Source organism: Cyanistes caeruleus, chromosome 10 (genome assembly GCF_971803275.1).
Source record: "Cyanistes caeruleus chromosome 10, bCyaCae1.hap1.1, whole genome shotgun sequence".
NCBI lineage: Eukaryota > Metazoa > Chordata > Aves > Passeriformes > Paridae > Cyanistes > Cyanistes caeruleus.
Window position 1 is genome coordinate 17,307,166 of NC_141710.1, and position 18,054 is coordinate 17,325,219.

General features: G+C 39.6%; 1 protein-coding gene across 20 annotated transcripts in view; it reads right to left on the bottom strand.

Annotated features, from left to right (window-relative positions):
* Positions 1–234: 234 nt before the first annotated feature.
* Positions 235–18,054, bottom strand: part of ATP11B (ATPase phospholipid transporting 11B (putative)) — a 265,918-nt gene continuing 248,098 nt past the window's right edge. For 5 of the 20 annotated variants that reach the window (XM_086844011.1, XM_086844009.1, XM_086844010.1 and 2 more), the window contains 2 exons: positions 8,835–8,968; positions 4,132–5,214 (listed from right to left, as the gene is read on the bottom strand). In XM_086844011.1, the coding sequence (XP_086700137.1) occupies positions 5,133–5,214; positions 8,835–8,968 (216 nt within the window). In that variant the 3' untranslated portion in view covers positions 4,132–5,132. Of the gene's footprint in view, positions 1,033–2,504; positions 2,579–4,131; positions 5,215–7,420; positions 8,969–9,923; positions 10,104–12,022; positions 12,146–16,324; positions 16,411–18,054 lie in introns of those variants that run through there. The other 15 variants (XR_015274538.1, XR_015274537.1, XR_015274536.1 and 12 more) reach the window with 9 other exon arrangements.

The window sequence follows — 18,054 nt, forward strand, 5'->3', positions numbered from 1 at the left end:
GTTCAAAGGACAACTGGCAGGAGTCTGAGGGATAAATAAAATTGAGGCGAGGAACCTGAGGGTGAGAGATGAGAGGGCTGTAAAAATTGTGTGGGGACAGGCCCAGGTTTGTTTTCTTTATCTTGCTGGTGGCTTCTCTCCAGCCCTGCTCATGACTTCCTGGGCCAGAGTGCAGCAAGCTTGGCTTTGCTGCCTTTTCCTCTACCACTTACATAATTAAAACAATGACTCAGCTAGAAGTGAAAGTTTTATTTAATAAATATAATTTTCATAAACCATTTTCAAAACAACTACTGACCCAGCTGTACAAGGAACAAGCACATGGCCTCGCTGTCAGAGGAGCAAAAATAACATCAGGCAGCCACAGTGTCAGAGGTCCAAAATTCTTTGTATTACTTATTGCTCATTTCCAGTGGGCAATGCCCCTAATCTCCCTAAAATTAAGGATCAACATCTTTTAAAAGGTACTTCTTGCAGAGATGAGACTGTTACAGTTTTTTTTCTTCAAAGAAACAAGCTCAATCCCATTTCAGTGAAAAAACAGGAGTCTAGATGATGATTTGTTATTTTCGTATGCATAAAACCTGATATCTGTCACAGGGACTGCAAATAGGAATTGTAAAAATATATTCTTTGAGATACAAGTAAGATCCTCCTGCAGCAAGGTGCGCCTCATTTATAACCATTTTCATCTTCGTGCTCCACAGGTCATCTTTTGTCCTGTTGTCAAAATGTAAAAAGGGTCAGAACCTGCTGCTGTTTGATTTCATTGAGAGCTGCTGAGGAGAGACAGATAAACCCGCAGGCCATGGCGGTGCCTGCCGGGGTCTCTGTCAGGCCAGCCTCGCTCGGTGCCTCCCGGAGCAGCGCGTTTCTGTCCCCGCTGTGCCGAGAGCTCTTCACCCCTCGGGCCCCGGAGGGGCTCAGCCGGAGCCGGGCGGTGACAGCAACAACGTCCCTAAGGAGCACCAGGCGGCCGGGGCAGCACACACGGCTCCGAGCGAGTCCTGACGGGCCTGGAGCAGCCCTGAGCTGAAGGGAGAGAGAAATCCATGGGGAGCAGGAGCCTGGCACGTCCCGCTGCAAATGCGCCACAGGAGCGGACAGATCCCCAGCACCCCGGCCCCGCTCCTGCCCCAAACAGAGGCGTTCCCAGAGCAGAAACCAAACCGTGCCACTGGAAACAAACTACAGCAGCAAGGAACGTGCAAAACAACCAACAATAAAAATATCTGCAGAAAAAAATCCCAGCCCAGAGCTGCAAAGGAGAGAGTCTGGCTGGGAAATAATTTAGGAACAGGATAAAGGCTGAAATAAGTCCCTGGTGAAAGGTTTGCCCAGCTCTAGGAACGGCTCCTTTAAGCAGTGCCATCTGTGTGACAATCTGTGTAAAAAAGCAGTGGCAGTGACAACGGTGAGTTATTAGAGATTCTACACACACACACACACAAAAAAAAAAACAACCCAAAAAAAACAAGAACCTTGAAATAAGGGGTTCAAAAGCACCTTTTGCTTGAGCACTTTTGGACACTTTCACCAAAGTCACAAATATTTAGAAGTATAGCAATACCAGATAGAACTATGAAAAATTGTTTAGGCTGCAGCTTTGAGACACTTCTAGCACTATAAAATGGTATTTTATTCCAATATAGGAGTTACACTAAAAAAAAATGTTTGAAAGTATTACCAAATATTTTCAGTAAGAAATTATAGGTGCTTAATATGCATTCTAAGTTGCATAAGCTTTTCTCAAATCATTCTGAAAACAAAAAAAGTTTTCAGCATTCCTTCCTTTGAAGCTTCTGTTTCCCCTTACCTGCAGTAATCTTAAAAAATACAGAGTATTTTTAAGCAGAATATTTACATTTTAGTTTTTGAAACAATTCAGAACATCCCAAGTTTTTTTTTCCACTGCATCCTCTTAAAAGCATGAGTTTGGCAACTAAAATTGTTTTCCTAAGTAAGAAAACCAAACCCTGTTTTTCCCAGAGGCAGAACTGACCTGCAGAGAACATGATCCCATTCGAGAGTGGCTGTGGAGAAGGTGCTTCCTCATGGACACTGCACAGTAAAGTGAGTGTACACCACTCTTGCTTTGAACTACAAACCTCTAATGCAGGCTTTTATGGATTTCAAAGCTAAAAGGTAAATAATAGAACATTTCCTCCCCATGGCAAAGCCTCCACCACCCGTTCCCACTTGCACTGGGAGGTGAATGCCTGCATTACACTGAATTAGCTGTATTTCTCACTTTCCCTAATGAAGGATGCTGCACTGTGCTCAGGGCACAGTAAACTGGCTCCTACACTTCAGCTATCAAAGAAATACACAAAGTCTTCCTTGAACAGGAGCATTTAAAGATTCGTGACATCAACACAAAACCCCAGTGACTTCCACACAAAGTATTTGTCACACCAAAAATCCTGCCCTTAAGCACACCACATCTATGCTCTTACTCAATGAGACAATACTGACTTAGATTTACTGCAAATAGAAAAATATACCTTGGCCGAGGGATGGATTCTTAAGTCCTTCCTGAATTGTTTAAATGCAAGTTTCTTCGGTAACCTTACAAACACTGGGAAAAGGGAAAGTAGGGGGAAAGGGAGGAGAGGAGATGGAAGGTTTTAAAGAAACACATAATGAGTGCAAATTATTCTTCAAATACACGACTGTGCTGCTTCTGTGCAAATCTACTCAACACACTGGTGTGGTAAAAGCCAAAATACATCACCTACAGAGCTGGGCCAGTGGAAATGCTTGGAGCAGGGTTTATGGCAAAGCCTCTGCTTCCCCTCACACAATGAACTGGGTCTCAGGGCAGGACACACGAAGCACGTGGATGGATGAGGGCACACGGTCACACACACTGACAGGACAATGCTGAGCCTGACACAGACAAACAAGCACTGCTGAAAAGTGAAACACTCTGGTTGAGGTATAAAATACAGCTAAACAGCAGATATCTGATTAGAGTAGTAAAATAATTCTGTATTTCCTAGGTATCCATGGCAGCATGAAAACTCCTAGGAGGAGAAACTACTAGGAAGAAAATTACTATTTTAAACCCAGGTTTAATATAGATATGAAATATAAAGGAAGTTAGAGGAGTCAGTGAAATCTAAGTGTATTTTGCTACTAGTGCAGATCTGGAGGGAACTGGATGGATGACAATCAGGTTATTGCCTCTCCAGCTAGATCTAGGTTTGTAGCTCTATGCAGTGGGATTAGTTACATGTTCATACCTGCTGCATGAGAAGACAAGGCTCAATTTTAGTGTTTCTTCATCCCCTGGGCACTTGCTGGGGGAGTGCACTCTGACATCCTGATACAGAAATGTGCTAGGAATGCTGGATGAAACACTTATTTAAAAGGAAAGTTTGCTGTATTTTGTTTCTTCTTGTCTTGTAATTTATTTTTAAAGCTTCTTAATTCCCAAACTGATCTTCACCTATAACAGTAGGAAAAACCTTACGAATTTAACAACGAAGTTGCAATGACAATTTCTTTCCTAAAGGGATGTTGCCTTGAGCATTGAGATCTTGTAAACTCCACATACCTGCAACCTTCAGGTCTGAGTGATGCTGCCAGGCACTGATGCAAAAACAAAGCTCCAAGAGGAGAGCTGAAGTAATCCCAGTTAAAGTCAGGGGCACGAAAATGAACAGCAGAGCTGTTATACAGTAAGGAACATCTGAAGGATCTGATCCCAGGAAAGCAGGACCTGTTCCTTTGCTCATTGAACTTGGGAGAATTTGGGATGACAAGAGAGATAACACTCCCCTGGCAGCAGCCCAGTTACACTCAGCAGCCCAGATTTACAGTTTTTACCCAGAGCTAATTTTAAGATGGATCTTTACACTTCTAACTGTCCGACAGGGCGAGTATTCCAGTTATTGATGGGATGTCACTGTTAGAGATGACAAAAGGGGGTGTTTCAGAGCAGCAGCACTTTTCCAGTCCCCAGCAATGAACAGCACCATCCTAAGGCACCCTTGCCCACATCCCAGGACAAGCAGGGGGTTCAGCCACCCTGGCTGAGGGAACAGTGAAATGTTGCTGCTCCTCAGCCCCCACCGTGCAGACACGTCTGGGACAGGAGAGGCACCTGCAGGATGCACCACCCAGAGCTCCAACTGTGCAATTTGTTTTTATTGGCATTCTTAGGTATCAAAACATTGCCATCAAGGTCTCAGATCCTTCTGATAGACGAAGATAATTAAGCATTAATTATATCTTCAAAGTACAACATGACCGAATATAAATACATGAAAAAGAACAAAACATGCAAAAATTCCCCAACTTTAAAAGGATTAATAATTCAAAAAATTTATGCTAGTGAGACTTCTGCTCAATCCACAAATTCTTAACAAATTTTTCCATGTCAGGATCCAGAACTGTTAACAAAACACACAGGGTATAATAAAAGATGACTAGTTTCTGAATTGTACCTTAGGAGAACAGTGAATTGTTATATCACTTATTCCAAATTACTGATTTGTCACATTTAAGTGTTTTTCAAAGCAATGGCTAATATGTATAGTGACTCATACACCAGCATAAATATTTGAATTACATTTAACTCTCAAAAATTACTAAACTGATTGCTCATAGAATACAGTAACTGTCCACAGAAGTAACAAAATTGATTTGCAAACTGCAAAGACAGCATCTGCAAAACAGCTCAAAATGAATGTGTGTTTAAAGGGAAGTGTCACCATGAAAAACACAAATTTTAAAAGTTTCACTGTGGAGATTCAAATTGATTCAAATTGGATCACTCAAATTTGGGAGGAGAAAGATTTCTGTCATTGCCCTACAGGGACATCTCAAGTATTAAATGTAGGATTCCAATCTGCTCATACAGCAACAAGAAGGATAAAATGGTCAGAGGTAAAAGCATTCCTTAAAAAAAACCCAAAAAACCAACTTATTTAGCAATTTGTAGATATAATTAAAAAAATCCTGGAAGTGACTGCTGTGCAGATTTTGGCAGGCCAGACAAGCCCTGCCTGGACTCAGGAGTCCTCTGGGCTTTCCTAGGGCAGCGCTGGACACTGAGCTCGCCTCAGCACCTGCTACAGCTGTGTGAGCACCACAAGGCTTCCACAAGGCATTCAAAAATGTCCCTGTCAGCAAGTGGCTGAGTCCATTGTGGAGAGAGTCAAGATGCTCCTGTCGTTGGCATAGAAGGGATCCGATGAACTCCATGATCTAAAGTAACAATAAAAGAAAAGTTTGGCTGACTGGGAACTTGTACTCTAGAGGTGAGGAGAAAGTCTATGAGAGCAAAAGATAAAAGTGTTACAAGAGCAGGCAAATGTACCTCTTTAAAGGACTAATGTACTCATTTCATGTAGGTACCTGCAGTTCATTCAGACCTTTGGAAACAGAGGCCAATTCATGCCTGCTCTGTAATTAGCACACAGCTATGGCTATTTCCATCACTGTGAATTAAAACAAGCAGAGGTTTTTATGCCTATTTTGCAGCTGAAGTTTTAACCTCAGGAGGCTGTGAATGCTGCCTGTGTACAGAGGCACTGTGAGGCTGCTCCTGCAGAGCCCTGTGGAGCACACAGCCAACCCTGGAAACCCAGCACAGCCGTGTGCCAGTGGGAAGCTTCCATACTGCCTGAACCTGGGGGAGGCAAAACTACAGCCAGGAACCTATTTCTGTTCTATTTCCCTATTTCCTTTCTGTTACACTTCAGAACGTCAGGGAACCACCCAAACATCAGAGCTGCTGACTCAAAGGGGTCTCACAATGTCTTTCACTTGAGGACAAATTGCTGCTGGGGAAGAAATGCTGTTCTTGGCTGGACAGCATTATAGGGCCGTATGGGAAAGCTGAAGAAGTTTAGAAGGCAGGAAACCAAAACACAACGAGCTTATCCTCCAAATTAGGCTCTGTCAGAAATCTGCTGTTTCTTTAGAACTGTTCCATGCAGTGCCTTGACACAAGAACCACTAATGGGAGACCCAACAATTCAGCAATGACTCCTACTGTACAAGTAATGTATGTGATCCAGCATCCTTAATATTTTAGTGACTGACAAGTAGACAGACAATTTAATGGAACATACAGACAAAAATGCATTTTAACATACCACACCACACATTTTATATTCTAACTGGTGAAGGAAGCTATAGAAAATACTTCTCAAATACATTTTACAAGCAGTAAATTAAGCACAAAGAGACTATATTCCTGTGGCCCACTACTCCAAGCATTTGTATGACTGATTCATCAAAGTTTTTATCAAAATTTGTTACAATGTTTGATTTCATGTTATCATATTTGACAGAATATCATATTTGCCAGAATATCAGGAGCAGAGAATACAACACAAGCTGGCTACACAAACATTATTTAAAACAGTGCTCTTCATTCTACAGCACTTGCACAAACAACATATTCATCAGCATCATTTCAATCAATGAAAATAATTTGCAGCTACCTCCTGGTTGAATACTTAGCTGTTTTACAGAGTACAAATACTCAAAAGATCATCCTGTTGGGGACTGCACAATCTTCTGGAGATTTAAATAAATAACAAAGCAGCTCAAGCTCATGAGCAAAGCTGGAACAATTTTAAAATCACCCAACAGTTTTCTGAATTGTACCTTCAGCATTTCACAACTTGTAACTGGGTCATGTGATTTAAGCAATTAGTAATTTAAAACATGAATAAAGACTTTTTCATATTAACAAAAAAGTATAAGGGAGAAAATGGTTCCTTGACTTTTTGATCAGGTTTTAAGTGCCAATACTGAGTGGAAGGAGCCAAAATCATTGAAGAAAAGAAATATGACTGACTTTAAAATCTCTTTTCTATTTGTACTGTACATAAATTTAAGTGAAACTAGAAGATTGTTCAGAGCAATTTCAACCAGAGGCAGAAGCAAAACCCACAGAACTTCAAGCCCTTAGTGTAGCACCAAGATAGTTTTGCATATTCATTGAACTTAATCTTAATGTCTGTGTTTTAAGAACTCTAAAATTATTTGGCTAGATGAAACTTCTGAGAACTATATGAGGTAAGCAGAAGAGAAACCTGAGAAAAAAGCAGTCTTGAAAAAAGTGTTTAATATTCTGTCAAATACGAGTTAGCTTCAGTAAGTATTTTTAAGTTCTTAAGGAAAGAAAATTGGAATGGAACAAAGAGAAAATTGTAAAACTGCAAATACATTGCAGAAAACAAAACCCAAAATACCTACCTTATAAGACTACAGGTTACTAAGGCAATTGTTAACTAACAATCTGCCCTAATTAGATAACAATAAGTGAAAAGAAGTAGCATGAGAAATTCCTCATTTGGAAAGCACAACTTTACAGAGAAGTGAAAAAAAAACACCCCAAAAAAGTTAGAGTAACCACTACCAAAATGTTGATATTTAGATCAATTAAATGCTCACCTTGTAGATTAAAAATTCTATTAAACTGTTTATTTTACACATCATGCCCGCTTTCTACACAGCAAGTTTGAATTAAAAATGTACTTAATTGTAACAGTTCATTTTTCATATAGAATGAAACTTCTTGCATACTCATACCCTAGATTTGTAGAAACATTGAATAAATTTCATAAGCAAGCCAGAAGAGAGAGACTGACTGAAAGCACAGACACCATGTTCAACACAAGAGTTCCAACAGAGATGAGCTACAGACCAGGCAGTACCTAAAGGCAGAACCAGAGCTGACAAAGCTGTCAGGGAAAATTACTCACATGAGATTTGATACCCAGTGAATGATATCACAACCTTTAACTGAAAGAGACAAAGTTCTTCAAATACAAAATGAGTTTCCTTGAAAATGTGTGAAGTTCAGTGTTTTCAGGTTTGCCTTTTGACCAATGAAGGACCGTGATATCATTCAGGGACAGAGATTACGATGTACAAAAGACTATTTTTATTTCTACCCCCAAATATTTCCATATTTGTTTGCTATCCCGCTTTGTTAAGGAGATGGGGAGATGGCAAATGAGAGGATTCAGTGAGAGCTCCTCTCCCAGTTGGGCTGACTGCAAGAGCCATGCTGCTCCTCAGACATAGTCAATTACTCAACGTGCTTTTACCCCACTGACGTTTGTTTCACACGTGGTTTGTGAAGGAAAGATTTATTTTAGCACATACTTTGGAATGGCACACATGATTTTGACAATATACCTTCTGGAACCCAAAAAACATTGAAAATTCTTAGAACCTGAAGACTCTGTTCCGTCAATCACTCCGATTTTAGAAATAGATTATAAAAGTTATACTACAAAAATATTTCATCTTCATATCAATCAATGGCTGAAAGATTTAAAGGCTCTCCTCCTAACAGTGAAGTTAGATTTAAGGGGGGGAATGTGAGCCTTTTGTATACCTTCAGGAGTAATGCAAGCTCCAAGGTAAATATTTGGAGGTTGTACATCAAGAACCAAAGGGAAAAGTCTTTCGACTTTACAAACAACTCCTGATTCATGAAGGCAAAATGTAATCGTAAAAAGGAGAACAAAAACAGCAGCAAGGCTTGATTTTCTAAAGAGAAGAATGTACAAATCAAGAGAAATTACGATAGATACAACACAAGAGCTTGTAAAGCCAAACTAAACACTTTAACAGAAATCTTTCGAAAATCGTTTTTCCCTTCCCCATCCCAAAAGAAACCACTCAAAAAGAAACAAGAAGCTAATCTTTTAGGATGAAAAAAGTACAATAAAGAGTTGCATTTTCTACTTAGATAAGCAAAACCTGCAGCTGGTTTCTAGACATCTATTGCTGCAGGCTCATCGGGTTCCAGTTTATAGGAGAATCGTCTGCAGCAAAGGCTATTGAGAGAAATGCCACACCTGTTGACCCGGGTTGGGCTACACCTTCCCATTAGTCGTTCCAGCATTCTTCTAACAGATGTGCATGCTGTTTCCCCATCTGAGAAGCAGCACATGGAGTCCAAGCAGTTGATACCTGAACCTGCCTCAGTAAGCTGGAAAGAAAAAAATAGAAAGAAAAAAGAAAAATCAGTATTCACAAATTCTAGCAATGAAGATGCTACTGAAAAACACTTAGGAAAAGCAAGTTTTCTTAAAGCTAGAGTGTTGAATATTTTTCAATTTCATAGGAGAACCACAATAATAATATTACTACTCCCTCAGGTCTACATACTCTAAAATTTATTCTTCCCGAGGTTTGAGCGCAGCCTTGTTGAGCGCATGGAAATTGTCTGGCACCACGTCTGCCTAACACTGGAAATGAACTGGTCAGGAATTCCCACCAACAAACCCCACAGCAGAGCACATGCTGGGATGCCTTGATTCACCTCTGTGGCCCTATAACAATTTATACATCTATTTTAAGGGAAATTTATAAAGACAAAGCTTTGGGCTGCAGAATACAACACAGCCACCCAATCCCAAGTAATTCTTCCTCAAGTGAACAATGCAACTTCCTAGAATAATTTACATTATATCACTACCACAGATACCCTTGGCTTGGTATGGAACAAAAGCACATTCCTGATTGTGTGAACATGGCTTATCCAAAAGCAAACAAGGCTGATGTCAGAAAGGTTCAGTCATGTTCATGCCAGCATGAAGAATAATTCAACATTAGCATAATAAACTCCTTCAACAGCTCATGTTTTGTAGGTGAGAAAAAAAAAAACGAATAAAAGAAATAAAATGAAAAGAAAGCAGTATCAGATATATGGGTGTAAGTGCCACCAACCAGTGTGCTCCTCCACAGCACTGCTGCATCAACTGCAGCATAACTGGAATCTCCTACTTCTGCAGAGACCATCCTAAAATGACTTCAGTAACCATTCCAAAGAGAAATAAAAATGTGAAGTGTGGGGATGCTTTTTAATTTAATTTTAAACTCTCCATGAGAGCATCCTGTCAAACAAATACTGAACACAGAGGCTGAACTTAAGCATCCATTACCCTCTCCTCACACCAGTGAAAGAAGAATTCTGGGAGGAGGCATCTTAGTTCATGACGGGACACAGCTCACTTAAGACCTTCCCACAACTTTTCACTGCAACATCAAAGGTCACTGACTGTTGTCTGAAGATTCTGTTTTTGAGCCCAAATTTCTTCCACGCCATCCACAGTTGCCAAACACTGCAAGGAAAGCAAAGAACCTCAAGAGTTCCCTATGGGAATGATTTACTGTGAGTGGACACACTCTTTTTCCTAATTCCCCCAAACAGGACACGTTTACAGCGTCACAACAGAAGAACAGCCTACACAACAAAGAAGAGGCAGCTAACAGAGACAAGAGGCTTTTGGAAATAAAAGAGAAAAATCTCAACTGGTAGGACAAGGAGGAACACACGCGGAACTGGTGTTTGTTTCCATGCACCTTTTCCTGTGCCTGCCCCTTCCTCAGCCCTGTGCCACATTCCCCACAGCCCCTCCAGACCTTCCCATCACAGCACTCATTGTGATGTTCACAGAACTGCTGCTCAGCAGCTGTTGGAACACACAGGATTCTCTAAAAACTGAGCCCCCTGATCCTGTGGATGCTGCACCTCAGTGGCTGTGGCTGAGTACAGGCAGAAAATGCTTTAACTCACACACTCATCTTGGGGGGTCTTTGGGACACAAAAGGAACATTTACTGTGACAATGAACTTCTGTACCTGAAAGGCAGGAGCAGAAGATTTACAAGTGACAGGTCTGGAAGGGGTTCTGGTTTAAAGACAAACAAAACAAAACACACTTCAACAGAGCCTGAGTCCCTGAACACCATGTGATGACTACCACTACTGCAGTGCCACAGAAGATACCAGAATCAGGAACTGCACACTTTGCAGCACTGCAGTACCAGCAAATATGACCTTCAGAGCCAGCTCAGACTGTTGTCTCAGAGTTGTGACACAAGAGATTACACAGAGCAGAAGGAATTCCCATGTGGAGGTCAGCAGGCAAACCCCCTGCTGCAGATGGAGTGACTTTCACAGGTGTTGTCACAGCAGTACAAAACTTTATCATTCCTACACTCAGGATTTCAAAGAGAGTATTTAGTTCATCCATTATTCTCAAGCAGACCTTTAAAGTTACTGCAGAAAGTCACATTACAATGGCTGTATGCTGGATCAGATGAACCAGAGCATTTTTTTCCTTAGAATCTGTTACCCTGAGAGCCAGCAGTCCTGGATATTATCCAAAAAGCATCAGAAAGAGGAACCAAGAGGAACCCAAAAAGCTTCCAAGGAGCAAAACCTCAGCTCTGGATTTTGGAGGTGTAATGTCTCTTTTTCTGGAGAATCTCCTTTATTCTTCGTAAGTTAGATACAAAAAGCTAGGATCATGCTTGAATCACAACTTATGAAAAAGTTAATATCACTTTTTAAAAAAATGGCAAGTGAGACCTTATGTAAGCCTGGAAACAACAATTCTGTTCTGTCAAACTCACAGTTAAGTGTAAAGAAATACTGTAAGAACATTAAGAACAAAAAAAGCCAACTATATTTTATATGTAGATATGTTGTTTATCACTGACTGGTGAACATGGATTTTTTTGTATTTACACTCACTACCTGGAAGGAATATGCTAGAGAGTCCCTTTTCTCACTTTTTCTCTGTGAAGGACAATTATGGTCATAGTTTTATAGCAAAGTAAAACCTGGCATGGCAAGGCAGGAAGGCATAATGTTCCCTGGAGACCTGAAACAAACCCTCAGGAAACACAAGGCAGGAGAGACAATGTTTTTAAAAAAATAATGATTATGGAGAAATACCAGATATTATTAATATTTGGGCAGCAAATAAAGTATGTTCATAAGGTGAGATCTGGAATCTCAAGAAACATAATACTTCATATGAGAATGACCCACTGGATGTAATAAATCAAAAAGCAATTGAGGTGCAGAATTAAAGAATGATTCAGCTTGATAAAGAAAAAAAAATCAGCATTCTGTGATGCAATTTTTCTTGTAGACACGAAAAATATGGGTATTTTGGAGATGGCTCAATGACTGTCTCTGTATAATATATGTAAATAAATACACACACATTAGGGTACAGTGGGAGTACTACCTAGTGGAGGTAAGAACTGTCGGGCAGGCAAGATGGGTCTAGCAGCTGCCTATTGTCCTCCCCTCTGTGCCTGCTTTCAGCAAAGTCACATGCTGAGCTGACTGAACCCTTATCTTCTTCCATCTGGAAGGACAGAAAAGCAACAGATCTTATAAAGCACCATGCTTACATTGCTTTAAAACAGTTATCATTGTTACAAGAACTTTCACAGGTCTGGTCTTGAGAGAACAAGGAATATTTACAAGGTCAAGAGGCAATTTTTATTTTTGATGGATCAAATGTGGCTTCTCAGCACCCAAGTGTTAAAAGTGGCCGCTTTGTGCTCTACAGATTACAACAAGGAAACCCCCAAAATTTGGAATCTATCTAAAATTCTTAGATTTTGGAGTTTTGTTTTTCCCCTTCTAACAGAAAGGATCATTTCAGTCTGTTTGTTGCAGGTAAATAATTGCAGGTTATTCCATATGCCACAAGACAGACATTTGAACCCAAGATTTAATCACACTGAAAAGCTGGGACTTTGAGGAATGGGGAATGCATGTTTAATCCTGTACACCAAGTTAAGAGCACTGCAGGGTATTTTCCTGACTGCAGATCCCAGCTGCCAACATTCTGATGCCACATAGTTTTAGAAAATTGATACGAGATGGTTATTACTATTTTAAAATTAAGTTAAAACTTGTTCCCTACTGTAAATCTCACAATCTTTAACCCTTAATATTACATATACCAATCTACAATTAGATTTAAAATTTTTAAATAAAATATATAGGAATATTGACATCTAACAACTTCACTGCCATGATGTTTTCATCATGTCTTTTTCTACTCTTTGTATCAAATGAACCTACAAGTGCCAAATTATTATTTCCAAATCATTAGACAAAAGTTTGTTCAGGTAAGTAGTATGTGCACTTTTGTGACTGAAGTCAAATCCAAAATGGTGCATTCTTCCCTCATTTCCTCATCTTCCTGTGATAGCTTCTGTGGATTAGCCAACAGATCCACACCAAGCTATGCTAACACAATGAACAGGTCTGTAAAGGAAGAGATTACCCTTGACCAAAGTGCAGCACATCAGGTGTTCTAGCACACCTCACTAGTGGAATTCTTACTTCCACTTGGGCAACTTTCTTGGAAATTACACACTCCTTACAGAAAACATAGGTGGCAAAAGGAAGAGAGGCCCGTCTGCTCTCACACACAGCTGGGCTGGGTCAGACCTGAAAGCTGTAGCGGGGGAATCCTATGGAACAGGAGCTAGAGTTAAAAATACAGACAAGGACTGAAGGCCATAAAGCCAGGGCCTGAAGCCTGGAGACAGCTGAAGAGCAGATATGGACTGAGATGAAGGGAAACCCAGGCAATAACAGACTCATAGGGCTGGAGGAAGAACAGGGTTTGGCTGTGACAAGGTAAATGCTCCAGAGCCCCAGATACAACACTGTGCACTGACAGCCTTCTCAGTAAATAAAACCCTTTCTGTGTCTTACATTTCTCCAGTTCTGGGTACAGTTCATAACACACTGTCCAAAGGCAGAAATTCTGTAAACATAGCTAATCAGTAAGTAGAATTAAAACATCTGTCCAAGCAACACTTCTGAAACATGGCTTAAAATTTCTGACAGTTTTTACAAAGCACAAGACATGTAGACATACATGCACACAGAACACTTTCTTTACAGATAAAAACATGGAATGACATAAGACTGGGACCCAGTTAGTACCCTAGGATACTTATTTCACACATTCCAAGAGCAGGAGAGGCAGCTGTGGAAGAAAGCAGTGCTCAGCCAGACTCCAGCTAAGCACAACACCTGCACCTGCTGGCGCCACCTGATTTCCTCTTCATCCCGTGTTCCAAAAGGGACAGTAAAGTTCACAGGCAAGGCTCCAACATGCACACATGAGACTGCAAATCTGACTTACAGGAATCACCTGGACACTTAGAAGATCCCCTCAAAGATCTTAACTGTACATCACCAATGTACTCAATATAAACTTGAACATTTTTTGCACACTGTGAAGCCTACAGAAATAAAAAATTATTGCAATATCACACTTCTCTTTTAATTTGCATTCATAAGGGAAGCCTTCTTTTGATCTCAAGAGAAGAGTAAGCGTTTTGGCAGAACAAGGCATAACTCAGTTTAACCTGGAGTTATGCTCCTTTTGAGACATTTAATACATATTTACAAACAACAAAAACCTGCTGAAGTCTGTTCATCAACCTCCATGCATTCTGCAGTCACAAAGGATGCAATCCCTGGGTGGGCATGTACAAATGAGGTGTGACAGGTCAGCTGCTTTACAGCTACATATTCACCAGGCAGCTGTTTTGTTTCATGCTCCTACAGTTTTCCTTGGCTTCTTTGCCTTATTGCTTTGGGAAAACCACAGAAAGCAACTCAAGCTCTATACTCCAAATTAGATTTTATTTAGTACAATGAAGTGAGTGGTTTCTGTCTATCAATTGATTTTCCTTTTCACTGTTTTAGGCAAGGATCCACAGGATAACTTTTGAACTTTGTCCAAAGAATAGAATAAAAAACTAGAGAAACCTGAATCCTTGTTTGCTGCTTGTTGCACTTTACAAGCTCAACTGCATATTAGAAAGCAGCCAGTGCTTGTACTTCAGGTACTGTCAGATACTTAAGTGCGAATTCTGACTTATAAGAGAATTGGATTTACATAATTGTTTTTCACTCATGGACAAAACAGATTTCCCTTTTTTTTCCCAACTCTTCCCTAAGTTTAATATGAAGAAAACTGCCTCACATTAGCAGGGATTCTCCTGGTTTTAGTATTTTAATGGCTATAGTGCTGCATTCCTTGACAGCTTTATTTTTCTTTGATTATCCAGCTGTTTAACCATTAAGACGTGTTTAGTTTTTGAAATTTTAACAGAATCTTCTGTTCTAAAACCTTTGGTGTAGATATGATGTGACATAACTCACTTTAATAATTAATTGAGAAAACAGAGATTTACATACATTTATCCAAAGTTTTTAAAAGGTAACTTGATAAACAAAGATATCTATAAACTAAGAATTTGAAAAGCTAACTTGTAAAGGCTTTTGCAGAGGAACCTCCCCAGTATGTTGCTAAGTTTAACAGCTTTCAAAAGCTATACTGTACTTTGCCTGTTTTAAAGGTATTAAATGCTGAATTCAAAACAAAACAAAATAAAACCAGCCCACCACTATCCCCCTGGGTGTTTGGAAATCCAAGGTGTTGTGTTTCACACTGGGGTCACTAACTCCACAACACAATGACTGTTTCAAGTTTTGCCTTGTAAAGTTGTAGTGGACTCTCAGAGGAAATACAAAACTTTACTCTTTTGGTTAAACAGACAGCAATTAAGACCCTAAAATACAGGTTGGTTGGTTCTCCTAGGCACCTATTTGAACATTTTTAACAACAAAGTCACCTTGAAAAATATTTAAAAGGAATCAGATCTTTGCATTAATTCTTGCTGTAGGATGTAGAAGTAGGTATTGGTGGAATTGAAAAGATTGAGACATATGAATGCTTAAGTCTTACAAAAGAGAACCAGCATTTGACAGCATTTAATGTGCTGAACACAGTGTGTTTGAAGAGCTGCAGAATCATGTTTGACCTGCATAGACACATGTATGCTTTGATCTTGTTTTGAATAATTTTCTGGGACTTTGTAGCCAAATGCCTTTAAGAATATGTATCTATACACATTGAAAACAAACAACAATCACTTTATAGCTGCACAAAACAGACACAAAAAAGCCTCTGCTGCACAAGGGTATGGATGCACCCAAGCTTCAAACATTTTCTGCTCTTTTGACACAATTGAAAGCAAATTAAAATGGGCAAATAACTTGCAAGAAATTGCTGCCTGAAGTACATGGATCTTCCTGTCGCAGCCTTATAAAGCTGAAATTATCCAGCATGCAAAATGCACTGTTAATTTTTATCATAAAGAAACTAAAAGCATTATAACCATGCTAGAAACTATGATTATTTAAAAATGGATGCAAGAACAGCTGATCTTTAGTCTGGAAATTGAGCATCATGCTAGGGATGTTTCTTTCCTATTAAAAAAAAATAAATAAAAAGCACGTCCAACACATGCTACTTAGGAGAAGCATTTGGCTCAGAAACACAGAGCAAAGGCAAGAAATGACCAAACTGAATGTTTCTGCGCTACAGGTATCGCCCTCTCACCCCACTAATATATATTCATGCCTCTTCCAATCTCTCTCAGCACTGGTTAGTTCACCTTGAGCATGCATAAGAGTTGATGAGGAACTGTCCCTCCTACTCTACCTAATTTTGCTCAGCTGATTCCTTGCCCTGGACAATGGCTGCAGTGCGATGAACTCGTCACTTAAAGCAACTCTGTTGGAGTACATCTACAATTGGACAGAGAAGGGATGGAACACACATGTCAGTAAGTAGCAGCAGTAATTTTCTAAGAGAAAGACACAGGACAACACATTGTTATTTAAGTGGAATACACATCATATACAGAACACAAGCCTGGTACCTTCAAGACAGCTCCTGGGACCATCACAGCCAGTCACTGTTTGGCAGGACCGTTCTTAAAGTACCTTTGCTTTCATACTGAGAGAAAAGGCCTACACACTTTTATATCTGTGTTTTACCAGACACCTTTATTCTGTATTGCTTTCTCCCCTCAGAAGTGCTGTGATTTATCTTTACCCAAAGATTTATATTTTGATTCACATTTACCTTACTGTCCAATTCCTCCTGTATGATTCTGTAACAGACCTATACTGAGAAATTGCCCACAAGCTACATCAGGGCACCTGACCTCAGTGAAACGTAAGATGGCTTTTCATTAGGCCAGCAAAAACCCCTTGAAACACAGCAAAACTAAAATAAAATACAGTAACACACATTCACCTTAAGTGCATTAAGGAACATAAAATTAACCAAGCTCATCCTCTGTAAAAATCAACCCATGCTTGCCTGTCAATTTTTTAATTTTTATTTTCACAAAGCAAGATGCTGTATTAGATTTAAGTTGCTGTAACAGAACAATATTTACGTTTGAAAGCCTGTCAAATTTCTTTCTCATATCAGTTAAATTTCTCTGCTCTCTTATGAATAACTTGGCTACATGTAACATCTAACAGATCAGAGGCAAACTCACACTTGATGCTTAAAATCAAGGTTAGGCAGATTCCTACAGATAGAGTGAATTCAGAGCACTAAGTCAGGTAAGTCACACACAAAAAAAATCTGAAAAATTAAAACAATAGAGGCAAGCATTTTCAGCTGAGAAATGTGTGTTTTGCTCACTGCTCCTGGGATTAGTTTAGAATTTAAATGATGGCAGACAGAAACAAATAACCTAAATAGCTGCAATTTAAAAACAAGGAACTAGGTCATGTAGCAATTTATCTTGCCATGATAAAAACACAGTAACTATAAACCAAGCTTTTTCTTTCCTCCAATATGAAAATATGCTAATGTTGTCCTACAATTAAAAATGAATAATTAAACATGTTCAGTTTTACAGAAGGTGCACCTACACTATGAAAAATAATTTAAAAGGACAATATACAAAGTTCCATATTTACTCCTTCAATGGCTTCCACAGAATGCATTAGCATCAGTCATCATCCTCAGCATTTAGGACAAAGATATTCTCCAAACACTTTCTATCTGAAAGTTGGTCCCTTCCTCTGCTTGGAAACGGAAAGAAAAATATTTACTAGGAATTTTAAGCGCAAATTATGAGGTATGATTATAAAAGAAACAATCTGTCACTTCTTGACAACAAATGTGCTAAGCTGATCATCTGCTCCTCTTCAGTTATATCCACTTCCTCATTGCAAGAACAGTGAATGAAATCCAGTGGAGCTGACTGTCCTATTAAAGCAAGAGTAGGAACATCTCAACAGATTAAACCTCAAGAAAGGAACAAAGAGGTGCCTTCTTTTTCCAAGTACATTTGTAGCTATGATTTCAGTATCAGACACACAAAGAGAAACCACTGGATGGCTGCTGTAGAATTTCTGGTCAAATCC